The sequence below is a fragment of the Mustela nigripes genome, chromosome 10 (genome assembly GCF_022355385.1).
Source record: "Mustela nigripes isolate SB6536 chromosome 10, MUSNIG.SB6536, whole genome shotgun sequence".
Classification (NCBI taxonomy): Eukaryota; Metazoa; Chordata; class Mammalia; order Carnivora; family Mustelidae; genus Mustela; species Mustela nigripes.
In genome coordinates, this window is record NC_081566.1 from 64116085 (window position 1) to 64140806 (window position 24722).

The window sequence follows — 24722 nt, forward strand, 5'->3', positions numbered from 1 at the left end:
TACACTTCTGAGCTAATATTTCAGCATTGGGAATATGGCACCCAGTGAATTATTTGGAAATTTTATATATATATATATATATATATATATATATATATATATATATATGCTGTTTTTAATCAGAAACACATATGAGTCCAGACTGTGTATTCATCAGTCACCAAATGTTATAAGCAGAAGCTCCTAGGAACCCAGCCCCAGATCTCCCCCCAGGAGCAATGGCTCACTGTCACTGACTGTATCCTCATGATGGTAAGACACAGCAGTCATGGATGCTAGGAGGCACAGTATGCATTCTCTCTGCTGGATCCCCATTTATTCCTGAGCAAAATATTCCTGCTTTCTTTCCTGGAATGTGTCGTTTCTGTTCAGAGACACCCTTGCACTACTACCTCTCAGGCATCATTTATATCAGTGCCTCTCACATTTTATGCATCTGTGAATCCCTTGCTGACTTTACTAAAAATGCAAATAGTGATTTAGTGAATCTCTGCTGAGTCCAAGACCTTATATTTCTAACAAGCTCCAAGGTGACAACTCTGCCACTGTCCCTGAGCCTCACAAAGAGCAAGCATCCTGCCTTCCTCTTTTTATTCAGAATACTTGGAGCACCAGGTCCACTCCAATAGGGGTCTGCAGTAAATAACTGGAATGCTTATGGGCAAAACTGAGTTTCTTCTCAGAGGCTCAGAAATGACACAAGTCATTATGTCCCTTCACACAAGTGTGAAGTCCCTTGGCCAAGTGAGAAGATTTTTAATAAGAAGAGCACCAAACATCTTAACTACTATGAACATTTCAGGAAGGAAAAGAAATTATAAATTTTACAAAAACCCAACACAGGTTTTTTTTTTTTTAAAGATTCTGTTTATTATTTATTTTACAGACAGAGATCACAAGTAGGCAGAGAGGCAGGAAGAGAGAGAGAGGAGGAAGCAGGCTCCCTGCTGAGTAAAGAGCCCAATATGAGGCTCGATCCCAGGACCCTGGGATCATGACCTGAGCTGAAAGCAGAGGCTTTAACCCACTGAGCCCCCAGGTGCCCCCCAACACAGGTTTTTATTAAGCATGTATTCCATGCAGGTGAGACACCTTACCAAGGATACTAACAGTTAAAAAAATATATATGAACTTTGATCTCAATGGGCCTAAGAATTAGAAGGAGAAAAGGCACCTCACTAGGGCCCACATTGAGTGGGGCTCAGAAATAGATTTGCCAAAGTGCAAGTAAAGGTTGTGAGAATTCCCACCAGGCAGAGACTGCTTCCACTAGTGAATCAGGGAATACTCTGAAGAAAATGACATTTCATGTCTGATGTCCCATGGAGGTTCTGGGACTTTTTTCCATACGGAGTTAAATTTTGAATTTTAAGGTCCCAGAATCAGGTCACAACAACAAATCCTGGTATATCACACTAAGCGTATATTGACAACTGGTCATCAAGCAAAAATGAAAGACAAAGTTGCACACAGAGTTGCAAGCACATCACCACCAAGTTGAGTTTAGGTAAGTACTGGAGCTGAGGCTGTCAGGATCTCACTCCAAAGAGAAGCCAGTGCACTGATGTCTCCATTGTGTTTTCCTGGGAGGAACAGGGGAAGAGTCATTCTGCAGCAAGTTGGAGGTGTGGACTGCACAGGGGAAGGACACTGGGAGCAGGAGGGCTGAGGACAGCCTGACAGGTAGGGAGACACCTAGGAAAGAGCAGGAGGGTGGCTCTAGAGACTTACCAGCACTTCCAGAGCCACAATGTCAGACCTGCCAGAAGCACCAAGGGCACCATCACTGCCAGGAAAATCCCTTGGAGTGGGGTTGCTCTATGGGTTTGGCACACAAGGAGTGTTATTTCCCATCTACCACAGGTTGACCTGCACCTCCCTGGTCCTTTTTGCTCCTGTCACCCTCTGCCTTACCAACTGCCCTTCCTCCTTTCACTTCTCCCGTCCCGCCTCAGAGGTGGGCCTTTACCCAACAAGATGCATCCTCCCACATCCAGAAGGCCTCTACTCTTAGTTCTCCATTCCTTGGTTTACTTATTTTAGTCATTTTTTTGTCTGGAATCCCAGCAACCCCAATTTTTCATCTGGCTCTCCATCTCTGCTTTAGCACCACCTGCCCCCTTTCCCAGGTGGGTCCCAGCTCTTTCTTACCCCAGTAGAGGACCATGTCCTGGCCTCTTAGACTGCTGTGCCTCACCCGGCACAACAGGCCTGCTGCCTCCCTGGTTTTCACATCCAAGGACACCTGAAGATACCATGTTCCATCAGCATGAGGCAGGACTTCACCTTGGTGGGTGCCCTGTTGCTCCTGCTCACCATGCATCCACATCACCAACACAGGCTTTGGGTAGAACCCAGAGACATGGCATATCAGCAAGAGACGACCAGGACCAGGACTGGGGCCAGTGGACAGCCAGGCTTCTGGTCTCACTGCAGACACAGAACAGGAATTCACAGACTGAGGATAGATCTTCACATCACTTTATATAGACATATTTCAAACCTCTAGAAACCTGTCACCATCCTCCCCTCTCCCTGAATTTGAGGGAATGGTGCAAATGTATGAGTGCAGAGTAGAGAATTCATGGAGGGAGGGAGCAAGACTGACCTTGCCGCTGGAGATCTGCCTTTCCTGCATCAAGAAGACCCAACAGGAACTTGGGGCAGGTGTCACTGAAGAATGTGTGTATTTCCTCATTGAGCACATGGTACTGATTGAATCGTTTGCAGACCTCTTGAGCCCTACTTCCTCCCTTTGGAGATGGCCACCATGTCGTGTTCTGGAAGCTTGTGAGATCTGCCCCTTGATAAGCAAACTTCACAAATCCTACTGATGCTTCCCCAAAGTGTAGTTCACAGCCTTCTGCCAGCTGTATCTGAAATGGATCTGGGGAAGGGAATTTGTGAGTTACAGGACAGGGGGTGTGAAGGACATGAAATAAGATGAGTGGAACCAAGGAGGCCTGAAGCAGAAGGGCAAGTTCAGGAGGAAAAGCTCGGAGGGAATGGAGCACAGTTTGGATTGAGGGCAGGCTCAAACAAAGGGGAAGTAGTGGTCACTAGATGCAGAGGAAGTGGTGAATGACTGAGGAAGGAACAAATGTTAGAGAAGATACATGAACGGTGTGGGCAGAGAATAAGGAAGGGCTCAGTAGAAGACCTGGAGATGAAAACAGTCTAGAATGAAGAGAGTACAGTGCAGTACAGGGAAAACATAGACATAATTTGCTGGTGGGACTGAATTGGGAGAAAAGCACAGCCCAAGGAGTCAGTCACAGAATTACGGAACAAAGTGTGCCTCATTGAAGGCCAGGGAAAGTGGTAGTCGCAGGAGACACTAGTGAGAGACAGGAGAGCACAGCCTGTGGTCACCGAGATAAGTGGGAAGTAGCACAAGAAGTGAAAATTTTCAAGAATCAGGATCTGGCTTCTACCCCTTGCCCAGAGGTTGTGATTCAGATTTCTAATGGGGAAATGTGAGTTTCAGAAGCCAGTGGATGCTCTTTCCTTGAGGAAGAAGGAACCCAAGGATACCTACACACACCTGCCACCTCCATCCCTCCTTCCCTGAGGGAACTGAACTCACATTCAAGATGCCAGTGTCTGACATGGTCTTGAAACACCTGACGAAGTCCAATGAAGTATGCATAGAGTAACTTTTCCAATTTTATCAGCTCCACATTGCTCCAGTTGCCTTTGGACCAAGGCCACAAGAAAATGAAAGCACCAGTCTTGTTGTCCCAGCCATGAGTCTGTATTTCATCCAGCCAAGCTGAACCCAGACTTTGTGTCCAGGAACGGTTATAAAAGGATACAGTCAGGGTAATTTGGAAGGAAATTGGCTCCTGCACAGCTGTGGCAAAAGTAAAGATAGACTTTGGAAGAGAGGGCATTGGGAAGGAGAGAGAATGGAGAAGGTGCCAGGGAGGGGAACAAAAATCTAGATCACAGAGAAGCCATAGTTGTCCCAGGAGACATGTGGTGCTCCAGAGCCCCGAGTTTCCTACCCACCCTTCAGAAGAGCACACTGTCCTGGGATTAGGGGTGCTCTCAGAAAGGAAAAAGGCTGGTACTTTCCCTCCCCAGGTATTTGGTGGGGACTCACTTCGCAAGTGGTCACATATGCTCATGCACAAACACACTTATGAACTCATACAAACTTACATAACTTTATACACTCTTATACAAACAAACATACAGAGATACATATGTACATGGGCATACAGACACAGAGACACACATATAAACATAAATAAACACAGACATATACCCACATGTACACATACATAGACACATGTAGAGATACACACCTACACATGAACACACACAAACTCCTATGTACCTATATATACATATGCACACATACAAACAGATGCACAGGGACACACATCCCACATACAAAAAGGCAGAAACACACACACACACACACACACATATACTCTTACACCCACTGGGCAGGACCAGATCTCACCATCTTCACTGTCACCATCTGGGAGGAAAACCACCAGCAGCACAAGTTGCAGGAACAGCATTGTATTTGCAGATGTTCTTTCTGTCTCTTACAAAGTTGGTCTTTGACGGTTGTTCTAACAAACCTACCGCACACACAGCCCTCTCTTCTGACTTCCTTCTCCACACACAAGCCTTCCTTTAGTCTCTGCGACAATGTTAATGTGCTCCTCCCTCAACCCTCGATACCTACTCAAACTCTTACTTCCCATCCTGGTCTGTCCCCTACTCTGGCTTCTAACTTCTCCCTGTCACCAGTTTCCATCTACTCCCATCCCCTAATTCAGATGGTGTGGAACAATATTGTGTAGCACGGAAAAATTACACCACTTCTCATGCCCATTCTTCTCATCCAGACAGTAACCCATGAAAATCCATGGCTCCCAGCACCCAACCCTGGACCCTGCTGCCACTCTGCCCTCCTGCCTTTTGACCCCCTCTGTGTATTTCCTTCCGCATCTCACTCCCACCCCAGCTCATTCACATTCTGACTTCTCACTGCTTTTGTTAAAAAACAAATCCATCAGGTAAATTTGAAGATCTAGTTGGTTTTATTAAGGGACTCAAGAAGCCGGTAGCATGCCATCTGATAGGTAGAGGGGAGCTCTGAAGAGTCCTGCAAATGGGAAGTTTTTAATAGGAAGAAAGTTGGCAAAATAGGAAGGAGTGTTTCAGGGAAGGTCACCTTCTCTTGGTTAGGAGAGGAGGGGGTATTATCATGCAGATGACCTCCCCTTTTGGGGGGTGGAGAAGGCCCACGTGACAGAGCATCTCCCTGCTGCTGACTAGAGAATTCCTCACTGACAGATGGACATTTCTGAGGGAGGTGAGAAATATAGTGAGAATAGGGATGAAACAAGTTTTGGGGACTTGACCGGGCCTGAGGCACCATTTTGGTCCCAAGTGTTCCTTTTTAAAAGTTGATCTATTTGATTGTCCAGATTCCCCCATGATTGCTTGTGGAACAGTATCAGCTACCAGCAGTCTGCCATGGTTCACAGAGAGGAGCCAGTAGCCATCACAGAGACCATAGGACATTGAAATAGCTGAAGAATATCCCTCTCAGTCAGACCTGCATTAATATATGTTTACTCCCCGGTCACTTAGCAGCAGCCAGGATCCAAGCACTGTGCTACAGTCATGAAGATACAGTGTTCATGGTGCAATCACTTTATGCAAGGAGTTTTTAGTCTACTTGGGAAGAAAAACCATAAACTGAGAACTACACATTTTTGCGTGCTGGGTTTTATTATAATGTGCTGACTCTAGACAAACACGAGTCTGCTGGAAATAATATTTTCTAGAGTGGTGGTCCTTGGTGATGTTGGCCTACTGATTATCTTTTTTCTCTTCTTCCATTTTTTTTATTGTGTTATGTTAGTCACCATAAAATACATCATTAGTCTTTGATGCAGTGTTCCAAGGTTCATTGTTTATGTACAACACCCAGTGCTCCTTATAATACACGACCTTCTTAATACCCACCACCAGGCTCACCCATCTCCCCATCCCCCTCTGCTCTAAAATGCTCAGTTTGTTTCTTGACTCACTATTTGGCCTCACGTGTTTCTACTCCTTTGTGAACTGGATTCCCACATCCAACAGAAGGCCTAGCATGAGGTTCATACTCAATGATTATTTCTGAATGACTGAATAATTCAGTTCAGGTATCTGATTATTCTTAATGATTACAGAGATTTTCAGCATAAAGTTTTTTAAGCATCCAAAAGTTTTAGCTATCTTACTTGATGAAATGAATATCCTACTCAGTTTTCTCTAGAATAAAACCATATGCTAATAATCATGAAGTTTACAGAGAGTCCTGCCATGTATCTCCTATACTTGCCATACGAAACCATGAAAACTTAAAGGAAGTGAGGTCAGTATTCTAGAATCATGCATCCAGATTCTCTTCTTACTGTTCCTGCTTGAATGTTCCATGCTTGTCTTATCATGAGCTGGCTTCTGCTGGACATGGTGCCCTTCCTCTTTCGTGATGTTCTTACATGTTTTATGCCGCTTCAGTATTTGTGTGTGCTTCATATCATTGGAGCAAATGTGCCTGCGCTATTGGTCTTGTTATTTCTTGGCTTACAAGTAAACAGAAGTAACCTCGGGTTGTTAGAACGATATCTCTTGGAAAGTTCCAACTGAAATCCAGAAAGAGATCACTCTCATGCTCAAGATGTTGAAAAGCTGAAGATCAAAATGGCTTCTCTTGAATCCATCTGAGCTGAAGGATCAGGACAATTTGTTAACCCAAATTATAGGGAAAGACAGATTCCTCCAAAGAAACTGAGATTGCAAACCTTGCTTTCTTGGAACAGATACCAGATGCTCATTAAGTCAGAGAATAATTCAGCTAAAATTTCTAACAAATAATTAAAGGCTAGCATGAGTACTGGGAACCTGAGATTCACAGACCTGGGAAGCTCCTGTATCTCCAGGCTTCCTACACACCCCTTGAACTCACCAGGGACTCCTGACAGGCTGGAATCCAGGATACAGACCAGAAAGCTGATTATACCTAGTGCAAGCCTGAGGCCAGAGAGCAGCTACTGCCTGAGAAGGGCAGGAAGGCCACCATCTCCACACAGAAAGAAGACTTAACTGTGTGTGGGAAAGGCAGGGAGCCCCACTGCCTCAGGGCACAGGTGAAGCCACACTACAGATGGGGAGAAGGGCCAGTGGGTAAGGGACTGTATCACACCCTGTCCCAGATAAAGAGATTCTACTGAGGGAAAGGTGGGGAACCCTTAGAAGTCCCAGACCCCAAAACTGAAAATAAAATGCTCGGCTGAGGATGAGACTGAACCAGAGCAGAGCTAGTGCCCCACTCTCTGTCCCAAGCAGGCTAGCCAGCAGGTACCAAGAGCTGTTCTGCTGGTGGAGGCGCAAGTGAATGAAGTCAATGAAGAACCTCCCCATGAGGTTCTTCCTATTAGAAAATTGTAAGTCCAAAATGATGTCATGAAGTGAGTTCCCACACTGAGCTTCACACCCAATCTAAATAATTTAAGCCCATTCCTCCAGAAATATGGCCTTCATGAGTCAGTGTCAGTACATTTTTCTTTCCATCAGAGCTAATGAGTCTGTCACCTGGACCCTCTCCACCCAAAAGGCAGATGAGGTCATGTGAATGATAAGACCCCTTGCTCTTCCACCTAGAAACCAGGCTGGCAGTTGAAACACTTTTCTTTTGCTAATAACTCCCTGGTCTCACCTTCTGTTTATATAACATTCCATTTTGTACAACTCTTGCTAAATGGGGGCTGCCGATTCATGCTTCAAATAATAAAGCCAATGAGATTTTCAAAAGTACACCATTGAAATTTGTTATTTAGCAGGTTTGGTGGTAGCAGTGGGATTCAAAGTGAGCTTCCAGCAGCATTCAGGGACCCGGAGAAACACAGACAGGTACCCAGGCTGCCTTGGACTGCACTGCTTTTCCCATGTTTCCAAAGATTGTGGGTAAGCTTCTGGCTCCAATCTCAGCTGTGTTGGTGCTTCCAATCTGGTTGGCTTTCTTTGACACGAAGCTGGAGCTTATGCCCAGAGCCACCTGCACTTTTGCCTGGAACATGCTGAGTAGACAGAAGAGTATGCCCAAAGCCAAGTCTCCAGGCTTTGAGACCACAAATCCTGGGGGGAAAACCTCAGCGAGGTTGCCAGGGAATTGGTGATGCACACAGGACCTTCTTATGGCCAGATGAAGTACTACTAGTATATTAACATACATGTTTGTTATCTTGTTTTGTGTAAATAAAGGCTGTTACTAGTGAGATCTCAGAGGTCAAACATTCCCAAAGTTGGTGGGTGCACGTCAAGCCCTGAAAGGCTGTTAAAGCCCTCACCACCTCCAGAAGGCTCCCGAGACAGGATAAGTTGGTCACCAAATGGGTTAACACTAGGTCACATGCCAACCTCAAGAAAACTTTTGGCAACAAGGTATACTATAAACTATGCACACCCCAACCCCACAGCCTGTCCCTTGTAGGTATTACCACAGCTCCAGAAAACCTAGAGGCTTAGTTTGGGGGGCTATCCTTAACATTCCAAAGAGTCAAGTGTACCACCTTTGGGTGTACCTGCTCAGTTTACAACTAATGACTAGAGTCCTGGAAGTTGTAGTCATGGAGCAAGATTTTTTTTTAATTATTATTAAAAACAAAACAAAACAAACAAACAAAAAAACCAAACTAGAATTATAGTGGCCCCTACAGGGAACATTCCTCTTAGACCATTGCTCATTTAGGAAGTGCACATGAAAGTAAGTGTTCCCAATTTCAATAAACAGAAATGGATGCCTGTTTTATTTTTTTTTTTAATTTTTTTATTGATTTTTTATTTTTCAGCATAACAGTATTCATTATTTTTGCATCACACCCAGTGCTCCGTGCAATCCGTGCCCTCTCCAATAACCACCACCTGGATCCCCAACCTCCCATCCCCCCCACCCCTTCAAAACCCTCAGATTATTTTTCAGAGTCCATAGTCTCTCATGGTTCACCTCCCCTTCCAATTTCCCTCAACTCCCTTCTCCTCTCCATCTCCCCTTGTCCTCCATGCTATTTGTTATGCTCCACAAATAAGTGAAACCATATGATAATTGACTCTCTCTGCTTGACTTATTTCATTCAGCATAATCTCTTCCAGTCCCGTCCATGTTGCTACAAAAGTTGGGTATTCATCCTGGATGCCTGTTTTAATTGGCATGCAGAAAATTCCAAGAAGCATCAAGATTCAAAAATAGCCTCATCAGAAGATTCACCACAATAGTCTGACAAAAAAAAAAAAAAAAAAAACCTAAAATGCAACAGGTGCCTAAGAGAAAAGAAGAAGGCTGATGCAGCTCCTATTACCCCTCTACCCTTCTTCAGCTGAGGACTCATAGTCTAATTTTCCATCTTAACCACCCCTCCACTCTAAAGAGACAGCTCCCTTTCCAACAAAACCTCCTGAGGTCACAGATTATTCTCCTCCGAGATCTTCTACTCCTTGATCAAAGACTGAAAAAAGGGCCATAGCAAAATAGTTCTTTAACTTAGATAGGGTTCTCCAGAATCATTTTAAATAGATTACCTGCTGAGTCCAGTAAGTCGGGGAAATAAAAGTTCACATTAAGTCCTTCCTTTCCAAATCCAAACCCATCGACTACTAGTCCTTTCCTGAAATAACTATTTCCTTCCTGTTCATAGCCTTTGACATCCTAAGAGCCTGGTTTGTGGCTTTCGGCTGCCTGAGATATGCAGGTTGTTGGTTCTTTCTAGGTGATCTTGGGGGGTGGCTAAAAGTAATACCTTGGTGGATGCCTCTTGGGTCCATAAGGTCGTAGTGCCAGAAATCTCTACTGTTCGTCCCAGCTACATCCTGATAAGATACATTTAAAAATTTAGTGACTCCATGATAGAAAACTAAGCCAAATTAAAAGCTGATATTCAGAGCTTGAAAGAAAATGTTTTAGGCCTCCTCTCCTCAGTGAAAGGTAGTCAGAGGAAAAGAAGACTTTCTCATAGGTGGATGGATGTGTCAGTCTTTTGATACATTCAAGGCAATTAGGACATTCCTTCAGAAACTAAAAATACCTGTTCTTGTTTTACACATCTAGTCTTTATGGGGTGAGAAGTGTGGTTCCAGAAGCAATTCAAAGACCAAGGATCTTTTTTTATCTGAAACTGCTATATGTATTCTAACCATTCCATCCTTGAAAGATCAAGTCATTCTAGAAAGGGCTGGCATTTATTTTCTCTGAGTGTTTCAATTGCAAATATATGGATTTCTGCTTGGTTCTTCTCCAGGAATTCCTTTCAAATGCAAATGTCAGATCCTTATCAAGTACAAAATGAGAGGGAGGGAAAACCCATTTAAAAAGATGACTTGCCCAGGTTTTTGGGTGGTTTTGGGTGGTTCAGTGAGTGAAGCTTCTGACTCTTTCTGGCTTATGGCAAGATCTCAGGGTCGTGATCTCAGGGTCACGAGTTTGAGCCCTGTCTGGCTTTGCACTCAGTGTGTAGTCAGCCTGTGATTCTCCCTCTGCCCCTTTCCCTGCTTGTGCAAATTTTTTCTCTAATTAAATAAATAAAGATCTTTTTAAATTATTTAAAAAATTTAAAAACTAAGTAAAATTTGACTTGCCAAGGACAAATACAAATCTTAAGTGTCTTTACCACAAGTACTTTAAAAGAGTCTTTAGCCATCTAGACAAATCATGTTGATTTATTCCATCTGCCCAAAACAAAGAAACAAAGAAAGTACTTCAAATTCAACTTTTATAACTAGTGAATTTGCACCTATTTGATGGCAGTCACTTGAAAACAGAAGCTGTAAAGTTCTACATCTGTCTTGTATGTTCATGTCTGTCTATACCTGTGTTGTAAATGTGTTTCTGTCTCGTGAAAGTATTGCTAAAATTAATTTGTGAAAGAGCTATTTAGCTTTAATTTGTGAAAGAGCTATGCAGTGGTTTTGAAGACAAGCAGTTGTGGAAATTGGGCATTCTAAAACTCAAAATATAGAAACAGACCCAAATTTTGTTGAAGTCCTTGTGAATGGAATAATATTTAATATAAAAGCTAGTTTGAGATTGATAGTTTAATTAAAGTTCTCAACCTTAAATATAACACTTCTGCCTTTTTTACTAACTGAGTAAGTGTGCCTTATCTCGTATAAGATCCAGCGATAACAGCAAAACATATACGATGGTTGACTTTCTCTAATGCCTCCTGTAATCTTATGGGTAATCTAATCATAATTGTTAAGAACAAGCAGTTTTTTTTTCTACTTTACATTGATTCTTATTTATAAACAGTAAGTACATTTTGAGTACATATCATCAAGGACAGAAGAAGGAGACCAAATACAGCTACAAAGAATGGCATTTAAGATGACAAAGTGAAATGAAACAAAAAGTCTACTTGTGCCTTTGATCATTCACTGTAGGTGAGTCAGTTCTGAACCTGCTTTTCTTTTTTTTTTTTTTTCCTTTCAGCCTTTTTAAAAATTTTATCTTATTTTATTTTATTTTATTTCAGTGTTCCAAAATTCATTGTTTATGCACCACACCCAGTGCTCCATACAATCCATGCCCTTCTTAATGCCCACCACCAGACTCACCCAACCCCCCACTCCCCTCCCCTCCAAACCCACAGTTTGTTTCTCAGAATCCACAGTCTCCCATGGTTCATCTCGCCACTCTGATTTCCCCCAACTCCCTTCTCCTCTCCATCTCCCAGTGTCCTCCATGTTATTCCTTATGCTCCACAAGTAAGTGAAACCGTATGATAATTGACTCTCTCTGCTTGACTTACTTCACTCAGCATCATCTCTTCCAGTCCCATCCATGTTTACAAAAGTTGGGTATTCATCCTTTCTGATGGAGGCATTATACTTCATAATATATATGGGCCACATCTTCTTTATCCATCCATCTGTTGAAGGGCATCTTGGCTATTTCCACAGTTTGGCTACTGTGGCCATTGCTGCTATGAGCATTGGGGTAGAAATGGCCCTTCTTTCCACTACATCTGTGTCTTTGGGGTAAATACCCAGTAGTGTCATTGCAGGGTCATAGGGAAGCTCTATTTTTAATTTCTTAAGGAATCTCCACACTGTTTTCCAAAGAGGCTGCACCAACTTGCATTCCCACCAACAGTGTAAGAGGGTTCCCCTTTCTCCACATCCTCTCCAACACACATTGTTTCCTGTCTTTTTGATTTTGGCCACTATAACTGGTGAAAGGTGGTATCTCAATGTGGTTTTGATTTGAATCTACCTGATGTTATTAATTCTTTTACATATTTGGGTACTCCCAAGTTGAGTGCATAAATATTTACAATTATTAAATATTCTTGTTGGATAGCCCCTTTATTATGATATAGTACCCTTCTTCATCTCTTGTTACAGTCTTTGATTTGAAATCTAGTTTGTGTGACAGAAGTATGACTACTTTGAATTTTTTTCAAACTCCATTTACATGATAGATGGTTCTCCAATCCCCTTAGTTTCAACCTGTGGGTGTATTTAGGTCTAAAATGTATCTCTTTTTGGCAGCATGTAGGTGGGCCTTGGTTTTTCATCCATTTGGACACCCTATGTCTCTTTTGGAGCATTAAGTCCATTTATGTTCAGAGGGATTGTTAATAGATATGAACTTAGTGTTGTTTTATTACTTGTTTTGTCATTGTTTCTGTAGATTTTCTGCTTCTGTCTAGTCTTTGTTGCATTTGATCTTTCCAAAAGAGTCCTCTTTAATATTTTTTGTGGGGATGGCTTAGTGGTCACAACCTTTTTTAGTTTTTATTTGTCTGGGAATCATTTTATCTCTCCTTCTATTCTGAAGGACAGCCTGGGTGGATAGAATATTCTTGACTGCGTATTTTCCAATTTATCACACTGAATATGTATCACTCCACTTCTTCCGGCCTGCCACATTTCTGTGCACAGATCTGATCTGCAGCTAACCTTATTTGCCTTCCCTTGTAATTTAGGGACTTCTTTTTTCTTGTGGTTTTTATTGTCACTGTTAGGATTGTTTCTTTATATCTATATTTTGTAAATTTAACTACGATTGTCTTGGTGTTGGCCTGTTTTTGATATTTTGATGGGAAGTCTCTGTAACTCCTGGATTTGGATATCTGTTTCCCAGATTGGGGAAATATTCAGCTATAATTTACTCAAATAAAGCTTCTGTCCCCTTTTCCTACTCTTCTTATTTGGGGAGTCCTGTAATACAAATTTTATTGTGCTTCATGGAGTCACTGAATTCGCTAAGTCTCCATTTCTGATCCAATATTTTTCTTTCTCTTTTCAGCTTAAATATTTTTCATAATTTTATCTTCTATATCACTTCTTCATCCCTCTGTTTCTTCCATCTTTGTGGTTATTACATTCAGTCAGTTTTGAATCTCAGTTATAGTACTTTATTTTCAGCCTGACTAGGTTTTAGGTATTTTATCTCTATGTAAGAGACTTCCTGGTTTCTTCTATGCTTTTCTCAAGCCCACTAGTATCCTTACAATTTTTGTTTTAAATTTGGGATCAGGCCTATTGCTTATCTGTTTCAGTTCGCCCCTAGCTGTGACCTTTTCTTGTTCTTTCTTTTGGGATGAATTCCTCCATCTTGGCATTTTGTCTAGGTCTCTGTCTTCTTCTGTGTGTTCTGAAAGCTTGTTATGCTTCCGGCTCCTGAGAGTAATGACTTTATTAACAATAGATCTTAAACAGTCCAGGATCTGGTGCTTCGAGAAGTGTCTCCATTGTGTGCTATGTTCACCCTACTACTGTGTTTTGGCTGCTCTTTCCCTCAGACCAGTCATCTGCAGAGACTCTCCTTGCCTGCAGTGGGGAGTATTTATACCTTGTCTAGAGTGTGGCAAGTTCTAACTAGGTGTTCAGTGATCTGCTGGTTAAATGAAACCTGATGCAATTTCCACTAGAAATAAGCTCTGCAGAACTCTGTGGTCAGTAGATACTGCACATGTGGAGGTTTCTGCTGGTCTTTTAAGGAGGGGCCCACTGCTCTGGTTCTCAGGAACACTTGTTTGCAAAGCAGTACCCGCAGAGCACTGAGGAGGAGGGATTGATGAAGTGGTTTAGGCCACCACTGTTGCACTTGTCTGCTTACTGAAGTTAGTTTATGCTGAGGGGCAGGGGAGGGACATAGTACAAGCCTTATCCACAGAGAGGGATTCAGTGCTTACTGCTCTGAGGGAGGCACTCAAGAAGAGCGAACAATCTCACTTCATGTGTCCCAAGTGTTCCTTAGATCCATGCCTTCACCCTGAGCATCTTCTATCTGGCAATGCAGTGCCCTGTGTTCTAACCCCAGCAGGCTGACTGAGTTTTAAAATTCCAGACTTGAGGGAACTGGCATGGTGCTGACGCCTACTGTTCCTTGGGGAAGTTCTCACTGGGCTGGAACTGCTGCAGATTTGTTCTAGAATGACAGTCACACCAAAGCACAGGGATGTGGGTTTGGACTAAAGTGCAGCAAATAGCTGATGTCCAGGTAAAGAACCCTCTGCAAGTGTCTCTAACCCTATGCTTTGATGTGGGGAAGGGTAATGTTGCCCCCTGCTTGGCTTTTTTGTCCCTGGAGATGCAGTGCCACCTCTCCCAGATGTATTCCAAGAAGGGGAACCATTTCTCCCTGAGTGTCCCAGGGTATCCTCAGGTCATACCATCTGCCCTTGGGCTTACTGCTCTCCTTCTCCACAGGAGCACTGCAGTGCCTGCCAGACTCTACACTGGCCAAAGTACCAACTTCTAAAACTCCCTTCTTTCAGCCCTACTGGTTGTAACAACTCATGAAAATCAGCCTCTCTCCATTTAGTCAGTGGCACTGGGGAAGTGTTTTCATTGGTGATCTCCTGTGGGTTCCTCTCTCTAACTCTCTCTCTCTCTCTCTCTCTCTCTCTCCCCCCTCTCTCTCAATGACCAGGATTTCTACCCCTCCACAGAACCCGTGATCTGTGTCTACTCAAACCACAATTCCATACCTCCTACCTTCCGTGATGTGACCTCTTCTCTCCCTAAGTTGTGCAGTTTGCTCTTTCAATCTTCAGACCTATTTTTGAGTATTCAATATGCTTAGATATTTGTCTAGCTGTGTTCAAGGGAAGAACAAGCCTGGGATCCTCTTACAACTCTGCCAACTGAGCTCCTCCCTCCTGACCCTCTTCCTTTTTTACTTTTCTTTTATGTGTCTTGTGGTGAGACACTTGGGATCTACCTTCTTGGCAAATTTCACATATACAATTTCCTTACCTCCTTGCAAGCAGATTTTATCTTCAGGGTTGCTTCTCTGCTGCTGAAAAATAGACAATAGTTGTTTCAACTTTTATACCCCAAACCTGATCATCCAGGCAAAGAGAGAGTGTCTCATTCCTCTCTATCAGTGATAAAAATCAGGCTCTGTGTGACCTGTGCCAACTGGAGCAGGTGACTCAACTTATCACTCTTTGTGAGGTCAAATGGCATCTATCTGATGATTGGCCTGAACTGGAGGTTACCTGCCAGTCGTTCAGCCTGTCTAATGGTCATGGTTGCCTTCTCCTGATGGCCTCAGGCTGATCAGAACCCAGGGCTACAATGATATTGGAGTCAACCAACCAAAAATTACATGGCAGTTATGCAAGGGTGATAGGTGGCCTGGAACATAGAGAAGCAGCCATACAGTCTGATCCAGGTGAGGAGATTGTGGTAGTCCCATGATTTTCTCTCCCTGCCTCCCATTTTCTCACCTTTGCCACCTCTCCCAACAAAATGTTATTTTCTAGAAATGTCCACATGTGAAGTGATGGAAGTTTACACATGGTCCCTCTGGATGTTCTCCTGCACTGGGACCCTCTAAACAAAGTAGAACAAAGTGCCTCTCCCCTACATCAACACAAATAAGATGCTGTACTAACTGGATAGAAAAAATAAAAACCATAATCAAATCAGAAAGCAAAATTTTCAAGCTCCAAAAGTAATGATGACCTTTTCTTCCCCACTACTTGACACTCAGAATGTCCCTGCTGCACTGGGATTGAGAATGGTTTGTTGAGTTAATTAATGAAACTGAGAGTAACTGAAGTTCAGCCACGGATGTCTCCACTCACACTGCCATAAACGTCATTAGTCACAAAGGATCCATCTTCATTATTCATGAAGTCTGTCTGTGCTGGTTGACCTACCTACTGACATTGATTTGTAACCCACAAACACATGTGCTCACCATTGTTCATGGACATGTAGAGTGGCCTGCCATGTGTCACCTACTATATGTGTTCTCACCTGAGGCAGAACCAGGTGCTGCTCTGCCTTCTTGTTTTAATTCCTATACAGTAAACATGTGTCCTATTCATGGTCTAATTGGTGCCACATTTTCTGCATTTACATGTTCTTTCTTGGTTATTTCAGTGTTCAAAATGGTCCTGAAACCAGAGCTACAGGGCTGACTGGTGTTCCTAAGGGAAGAAAAAAAAAAAAAGTAGCATATGATTCACAAACAAAATGAATGTGTAGATAATGCTTGCTCAGGCTTGGGAATCATCGTCGTGGGTCATGAATGCAGTGGTAATAATTCAACAATGTAATGAATCCAGGAAAAAGAACAGGGAATTTGTGAGGTTTATGTGGATCATGTCACAAAGCAAAAGAAAATAAAAACCTATGAATTTGGCATATATCACACATATTTTTATTAAGGAAATATTCCATGCAATGAGACATTTGGCAAAGATAGAAATATTTAAAAGACATGGACATTGTTTTAAAAAGGCCTAAGAGTTAGAAAGCAAAAGGAACCTAATGGGACCAACAAGGGTTTGGGGACAGGAACAGATTAGCCAAAGTGGAGGTCAAGGTAGTGGTAGTCTTACAAAGGATATTGAATCTACTTGTGAATCAGGGAATTCTCACTGGAGGAAGTGATATCTAATTCTCGTGACCCATAGAGGTCACTCATAATTCATTTTACTCTGAGTTCAGTTTTGAGATTAAGTTGGAAACCAAGTCAGAAAAACAAATCCAGCCAAGTTACACTGGGCTTAAATTGTCAACTGATCATTAAGCACGAATGAAACTCAAAAGTTGCACAGAAAGGGTTGCAAAGACATCACTGCTGAGCTGGGTTTAAGTATATCCTGGTCCCTGGGCTGTTGATTTCTCATTCCAGTGGGAGGCCAGTGCATTGAGGTCTCCAGTGAGTTTTCCTAGGAGGAACAGAAAAGGAGTCATTTTGCAGCAGGTGGAGGTGAGGAATACATGGTGGGAATGACAACAGGAGCAGGAGGAGTGAAGACAGACTGAAAGGTGGGGAGCCACCTGAGAAAGACCAGGAAGACTCCATAGATTTACCTGTGTTTCCAGAGCCACAAGGTGAGAACTCCCAGAAGCACCAGGGGCACTATCACTTCCAGGAAGACCAAGCCTATGGGTTGATGCTTCTCTGTGGGTTTGGTGCAGAGATTGTGTCATTTCCCAGTCATCCAGGGTTGGACTGTACCTCCCTGGTCCTCTTTGGTCCTGCCACCCTCTGCCTCACCAACTGCCCTTCTTCCTCTCTCTTCTTCCATCCCTCCGCAGAGATGGACCCTTCACCAACCCTTTGCACCACCCACATTTACAGGACTCTCACCCTCAGCCCTTCCATTTCTTGGATTACTCATTTTTGTCCTTTTTGGAACGGAGTCCCTAGCAACCCCAATTTTTCTTCTGGTTCTCCTGCTCTTCTAGAGAAATACCCATCCCCCTTCCCAGCTGGGTCCCAGCTCTTTCTCACCCCAGTAAAGGACCATGTCCTGGCCTCCTAGACTGCTGTGTCTCACCAAGCATGACACGCCAGAAGCCTCCATGGCTTTCACATCCAAGGACACCTGAAGATACCACGTCCCATCAGCATGGGGCAGAACATCACTTCGCTGGGTGCCCTGTTGCTCCTGCTCACCACGCATCCACATCACCCACACAGGCTTTGGGTAGAAGCCAGAGACATGGCACACCAGCAGCAGATGGCCAGGACCTGGACTGGGGCCAGTGGACAGCCAGGCCTCTGGCCTCACTGCAGAGACAGGACAGGTATTCACAAACTAAGAGGTTAATTCTTCACATCACTTTAAACAGATGCATTTTTCTACCTCTAGAAAGTTGTCACTGTCAAACTCTCTTGACTCCTTCTCACCCTGAATTTGAGGGAATGGTCCAAATTTATGAGTGCAGGGTAGAGAAATCTTAGAGGAAGGGAGCAGGACTGACCTTGTCGCTTCAGATGTGTCTTCCCTGCATCAAGAAGACCCAAGAGGAAACGGGGACAGGTGTCACTGATATGTGTTTGTAGTCTTACATTGATCACATGGTACTGATTGAATAGTCTGGAGACCAGCTGAGCCCTTCTTCCTCCCTTTGGAGACGGCCACCATGACTTGTTCTGGAAGATCACAAGATCTGATCCTTGATAAGCAATCCTCATGAAGCCTACTGATGGTTCCCCAAAGTGCAGTTCACAGCCTTTTGCTGTCTGTACCTGGAAGGGATCTGAGGAAGAGAGACTGTGAATTTCAGGACAGGGGAGTGAAAGAAATGAAATGAGATCAGTGGAAGACAAGGAGGGTGGAAAGCAGAGGGAGAAGTTCAGGGGATTGAGGGAAATGGAGCAAAGTTTGGTTTGAGAGGAGGCTCAGCCAAAGGAGAAGTGTTGGTTGCTGGAGGCAGAGAAAGAGGTGAAATATTGAGGAAGGAGCAAATGTTGGAAGAAGAGACATGAAAGGTCTGGGTAGAGAATAGGGAAGGGCTCAGAGAGAGAGCTGGGGTAAAAATAATCAAGGGAAAGGGAGTCCTATGGGGTACAGGGAACACATAGACAGACATCACTAATGGGATTCAATGGGGAGAAAAGAAATGTTCAAGGAATAATCACAGAGTGAGGGAGCAGGTGTGCCTGGATGGAGGCTAGAAAGAGGGGTTGTCCTGGGAGACACAAGTATGAGAAAGTGAGGATAACCTGTAGTCAATAAGAAATTGCAGAAGACATGAAGCTTTTCAAGAATTGGGATCTGGCTTCTACCTCCTCCCATAAAAGGTATAATTCAGTTTCAAAATGAGGAGACATGAGGTTCAGAAGCCAGTGGAGTCTCTTTCCTAGAGGAGGAAGGAACTCAAGGAGACATACACACAACTGCCACTCCATTTCACCACTGAGGGAACTGAACTCACACTCAAGCTGCCATTCACTGAAATGGTCCTGAAATATCAGAGGAAATCTAATGGAGAATGTATGGAATGACCTTTCCTCTTCCATCAGCTCCTTGTTGCTGAAGTTTCCCTTGGACCAAGGCCATAGGCATGTGAAATTGCCAGAGTCACTGTCCCAGCCATGAGTCTGTAGTTCATCCAGCCATGCTGAGCCTAGTTTTTGTGTCCAGGAATCATTGTAAAAAGATGTGGTCAGGATGATTTGGAAGGAGGTCTCCTGGAAGTCTGTGAAAAGAGGACAGATAAACTAAGGAGAAGGAAGACTTTGGGAAGGACAGAAAATGCAGAAGGTGCCAGAGAAGAGAACCAAAATCCAGATGACAGGGAAGCCATAGCTGTCTCAGGATAGATGTGCTGCCCCCGAGCCCTGAGCTTTGTATCCATCCTTGAGAATAGCACAGGGTCCTGGTGTCAGGGAGTTCAGAAAGGAACCAGGCTGACAGGCTCCTTTCTCACGTATGTGCTGGGGAACCCACACCACAAGTGCACACACACACACACATACACATACACACATGCACCACAGATTCACACATGCACAAAAACCCTGCACAACCATAAAAAACATACACACATTTACACACTCTTAAATGAACATGCAAAGACACACATGCACTAAAGTATACAGATACAGAGACACATATTCACACATGCACATATGTACACACACATTCACATATTAAAACACACACATAGACATACAAGCATATGCACACACGCACGCACACACACACACACACAGGCACCCAGTGGGCAGGGTCAGAGTTCTCACCGTTTTCATTGTCACCACTTGAGAGGAGAACCACCAGCAACACAAGTTGCAGGAAGAGCATTGTATTTGCAGATGTTCTGTGTCTTACAAAGTCAGTCTTTGACAGTTCTAACAAACCTACCCCACACACCGCACCTCTCTTCTGACTTCCTTCTCCACACAAAGCTTTCCTGAGTCTCTGCTAAAATGCAAATGTGCTCCTCCCCCAACCCTGGAGACCTACACAGACTCTCACTTCCCTTCCTGCTCTGACCCCTCTCTCAAGCATCCAGCTTTTCCCTGCCATTGGCTTCCATCTGCTCCCTGTTCCCTATTTCAGTTGCTATGGGAAAAAATCTTGTGTGGTTTGGAAAAGTCATCCCAACCTTTCCTTCTCATGCAGAGAGTAAACCATGAAAACACATGGCTCCCAGCTCCCAGCCCTGGACCTACTGTTACTCTGTCCCTCCTGCCCTGTGACACTTCTCCTGTATTTCCTTCCCGGTCTTGCCCCCACCCCAGCTCATTCGCACCTCTGACATCTCACTGCTTTTCCTAAAAAACAAAATCAACCAGGTAAATTCGACGATCTAATTGGTATTATTAAGTGATTGAAGAACCTGGCTGCATCCCATCTGGCAGGTAGCAGGATTCCACCTGCTGAGAAAAGGGCAGGAATGATTAGAATGTCCAGTCCCCAAAACTGAAACACAAGTGCCCGGCTGCAGATGAGACTGAACCAGAACAGAGCTAGTGCCCCACTCTCTGTCCCAAGCAGGCTAGCCAGCAGGATACCAAGAGCTGCTCTGCTGATGGAGGGGCAGAAGTCTGAAATACGTCCCCATGAGGCTCTTCCTCTTTAGAAAAAGAAAATCACAGGCCCCAAAAATGGTGTCGTTCAGACCCAGTTCCCACACTGGGGCTTCATACTGAGGTTTCAAATACAATCGAAATACAGTTTCAACCTCTCTTAGAAATTCAGCCTTAACCAGGCAGGCAGGAAACTTTTCTTTCCCTCAGTACCAGTGAGTCCATCACCTGGGTCCTCTCCATTCCCAACAGACAGATGAGGTCATATGTATGATTACACCTCTTGCTTTTCTCTAAGAAAACAGGCCTCACTCCTGGAAAAATGCCCTTTTACTATTAACTCCCTGGTCCCAACCTTTCTTTAAAAAAAAACCTTCCATTTTGTACAACTCCTTTGAAAGAACCTCCGCATGTCAGATGGGAAGTCTCCTGATTCATGGATCATTTAATAAAGCCAATTAGATATTCACATATATGTGGTTGACTTTCCTTACTGAACAGTTCTGAAGTTTGACTCTGGGTAATTAAATGTGACATGAAAAAGGAAAGAGCTTGCAGGAAGAGATGATTCCTAATATCTTACATGTCTGCACACAGAGCTGCTTCTCATGTCTGTTGGAACCACTCTCAGGATATGTTTACCAGACAAATAGGAAAAGCTAAATATATGATGAAATGAATGAATGGATGGATGACTATGTCAAGAAGAATTCTATGGAAGATTTCTTGCATTTTGAGTACTTAACTGCCATTGGCATGACACTTTCTGATTTATTACATGCTGAGGCAACTTGTCCTCTCATTGGTAGGAAAACCCTGGAGTATAAATATTTGCCAGTCACTAAGCAGCAGCAGACCCAGCACCTTGATTCCTGACCAGTGGTTTGTTAGATATCCATGAAAACACCCATGACAGGAATTGCTCCAGATGTCAGAGTTAAGACACAAGACAGGGGAAGTGTCACAAGATGAGAACACATGGAAAAAAAATAAATAAAAAGCAAACAGGCAAGAAAAAAAAATAGAAGAATACTTTCAAGAATCAAAGGACAGGAAGAGCGAAGTGAGGAGGAAACTTGCAAACAAGAGAGACACTAGCCAGTATCCCCCAGGGGCCACATCCACCGCTGTCACAGGGGAGCTACCAGTCACAAAGAATAGAAATGCACCTTGTTGGGCTGAAGTCATGTGGGGAGTGTATTGGCTGATGGAACTGGGGAGCCCAGGGTCACTGGGGATCCAGCCCCTTCCGTGGGTCTATGTGCCTGCCTTTGCTTTTCTGATGCCTTGATTTTGTTGTTGCTACTACTTTCTGCTTCACTGATATATGATGATAGATGAACATTGGACCTATGGACAGTGTGCAACTTTCCAGCCTCCCAGGAAGGAAGGTTGGGAGGCAACATGGGCCATGTGAGTCCTCGAGGGCTCTAGCAGGTGCAATAGAGCCTGTGACATGACATGAATGAAGGTCTTCCTGAAGAAAGTCCTTCAACAACTTCTCAGAGAGGATGGTCTGAAGACCCACAGGAGCCTGGTACACATGGAGCCTGCAGGGAGCTGCAGATGAATACCCACGTCCTTCCCTGCAGTGCCTCTAATGAGGGCACACCGCATTTCAGAAGGAAAATGCAGAATTGGTCAAGAAAACTTCTATTGAAGCAAATCATGAAAATTAATATTTTATGTAGCATTCATCACATGTTTGAATACTTTTCATTGCTGGGCAATAAACTCTGTTTTCTTTCTAAAAATGTAAAACAAAGTAACCAGTTGATGTTTTAGTGTATGTGTACATGGAGACATGATGCCCACAATGAGGCCAATTAACACAGCTACACACTTCACATCCTCACCCTCTTCTTTCCTTTCATTTTTCATTTTTAAAAATTTTTATTCAAGTTCCAGTTAGTTAACTTACCGTGAACATTAGTTTCAAGTGTGGAATTCAGTGATTCATCACCTACCTATCAGACCCAGTGCTCATCACAAGTGCCCTCCGTAATGCCCATCCCCCATCTAACCCATCCTCACCCACATCCCTCCGTCCATCCTCAGTTTGTTCTCTATCTTTCAGAGTCTCTTTTATGGTTTACCTCTCTCTTTTTCCCCCCTATGTTCACCTGTTTCGTTTCTTAAATTCACATATGAATGAAATACGGTATTTGTCTTTCTCTGACTGACCTACTGTGCTTAGCATAATACCCTCAAGTTCCATCCATCTTGTTTCAAATGACAAAATTTCATTCCTTATTTTGGCTGAATAATCTTCCATCGTGTATATATATATGCTACATCTTCTTTATTAATTCATCAGTCGACAGACATTTGGTCTCTTTCCATAATTTGGCTATTGTCAATAAATGCTGCTCTAAACCTTGGGGTGCTTATGTCCCTTTAAATTAGTATTTTGTATCTTTTGGGTAAACACCTAGTAGTGCAATTGTTGAGTTATGGGATAAGTTCTATTTTTAACTTTTTGAAGATATCTATACCATTTTCCAGAGCGGCTACACCAGTTTTCATTCTCATCAACAGTGCAAGAACAGTGCCTCGTTTTTCCACATCCTCACCAATATCTGGTGTTTCCTGTGCTGTTAATTTTAGCCATTCTGACAGATGTGAGATGATATTTCATTGCACTTTTTATTTGTATTTCACTGATGATCATTAATGTTGAGCATATTTTCATGTGACTCTTGGCCATCTACATGTCTTCTTCAGAAGAATGTCTACTCATGTCTTCTGTCCATTTCTTAACTGGGTCACTAGTGTTATTGGTGTTGATTTTGACAAGTTCTTCATAGATTTTGGATACTAACCCTTTATCAGATATGTCATTTTTCAAATATCTTCTTCCATTCCAAAGGCAGCCTTTTTCTTATTGTTCTTTCCACTATGCTGAAGGTTTTTATCTTGATGATGATAAAATACTTTTTTATTTTATTTTATTTTATTTTATTTTATTTTATTTTATTTTATTTTATTTTTTCAGTGTTCCAATATTCATTGTTTAGGCACCACACCCAGGGCTCCATGCAATACATGCCCTTCTTAATACCCACCACCAGGTTCTCCCAACCCTCCCAAAACCCTCAGTTAGTTTCTCAGAGATCGCAGTCTCTCATGGTTCATCTCCCCTTCTGATTTCACCCAACTCATTTCTCTTCTCCTTCACCCAGTGTCCTCCATGTTACTACTTTTGATCCACAAATAAGTGAAACCCTATGATAACTGACTCTCTCTGCTTGATTTATTTCACCCAGCATAATTTCCTCCAGTCCCATCCATGTTGATTCAAAAGTTGGGTATTCCACATGGACGGGACTGGAAGAGATTATGCTGAGTGAAATAAGTCAAGCAGAGAGAGTCAATTATCATATGGTTTTAATTATTTCTGGAGCATAACAAATAGCATGGAGGACAAGGGGAGATGGAGAGGAGAAGGGAGTTGAGGGAAATTGGAAGGGGATGTGAACCATGAGAGACTATGGACTCTGAAAAACAATCTGAGGGTTTTGAAGGGATGGGGGGTGGGAGGTTGGGGGAACCAGGTGGTGGGTATTGGAGAGGGCATGGATTGCATGGAGCACTGGGTGTGGTGCAAAAATAATGAATACTGTTATGCTGAAAAAATTTTTTAAAAAAATTAAAAGTCGGGTATTCATCCTTTCTGATGGAGGTATAATACTCCATTGTATATATGGACCATACCTTCTTTATCCATTCATCTGTTAAAGGGCATCTTGGCTCTTTCCATAGTTTGGCAACTGTGGTCATTGCTGCTATGAACATTGAGGTACATATGGCCCTTCTTTTCACTAAATCTGTATCTTTGGGGTAAATACCCAGTAGTGCAATTGCAGAGTCATAGGGTAGCTCTATTTTTAATTTCTGAAGGAATCTGCACACTGTTTTC

The 24722-nt window shown here is 43.2% G+C and overlaps 2 protein-coding genes across 7 annotated transcripts; both read right to left on the bottom strand.

Moving 5' to 3' along the window:
• Positions 1–893: 893 nt before the first annotated feature.
• LOC132026260 (T-cell surface glycoprotein CD1a-like) lies at positions 894–4668 on the bottom strand. Of its 5 annotated transcripts, XM_059414172.1 has the most exons (7): positions 4472–4668; positions 3587–3853; positions 2609–2887; positions 2317–2430; positions 2152–2245; positions 1732–1818; positions 894–1583 (listed from the first exon to the last, which is right to left on the bottom strand). In XM_059414172.1, exons 1-7 carry the CDS (start codon positions 4530–4532, stop codon positions 1538–1540), a joined length of 948 nt encoding a protein of 315 aa, XP_059270155.1. In that variant the 5' UTR covers positions 4533–4668; the 3' UTR covers positions 894–1537. The 5 variants fall into 5 exon arrangements, 4 of the variants coding, with proteins under 4 accessions (XP_059270155.1, XP_059270157.1, XP_059270154.1 ...); XR_009406838.1 differs by having other exon boundaries at positions 2152–2430; XM_059414174.1 differs by lacking the exon at positions 1732–1818 and having other exon boundaries at positions 894–1695.
• A 12025-nt stretch (positions 4669–16693) lies between these two features.
• On the bottom strand, positions 16694–20126 carry LOC132026261 (T-cell surface glycoprotein CD1a-like). Of its 2 annotated transcripts, none has more exons than XM_059414177.1 (6): positions 20015–20126; positions 19204–19467; positions 18247–18525; positions 17774–17867; positions 17350–17440; positions 16694–17204 (listed from the first exon to the last, which is right to left on the bottom strand). In XM_059414177.1, the coding sequence occupies exons 1-6, from the start codon at positions 20073–20075 to the stop codon at positions 17076–17078; spliced, it is 918 nt and encodes a 305-aa protein (XP_059270160.1). In that variant the 5' UTR covers positions 20076–20126; the 3' UTR covers positions 16694–17075. The 2 variants fall into 2 exon arrangements, with proteins under 2 accessions (XP_059270160.1, XP_059270159.1); XM_059414176.1 differs by having other exon boundaries at positions 17774–18052.
• Positions 20127–24722: the final 4596 nt, after the last annotated feature.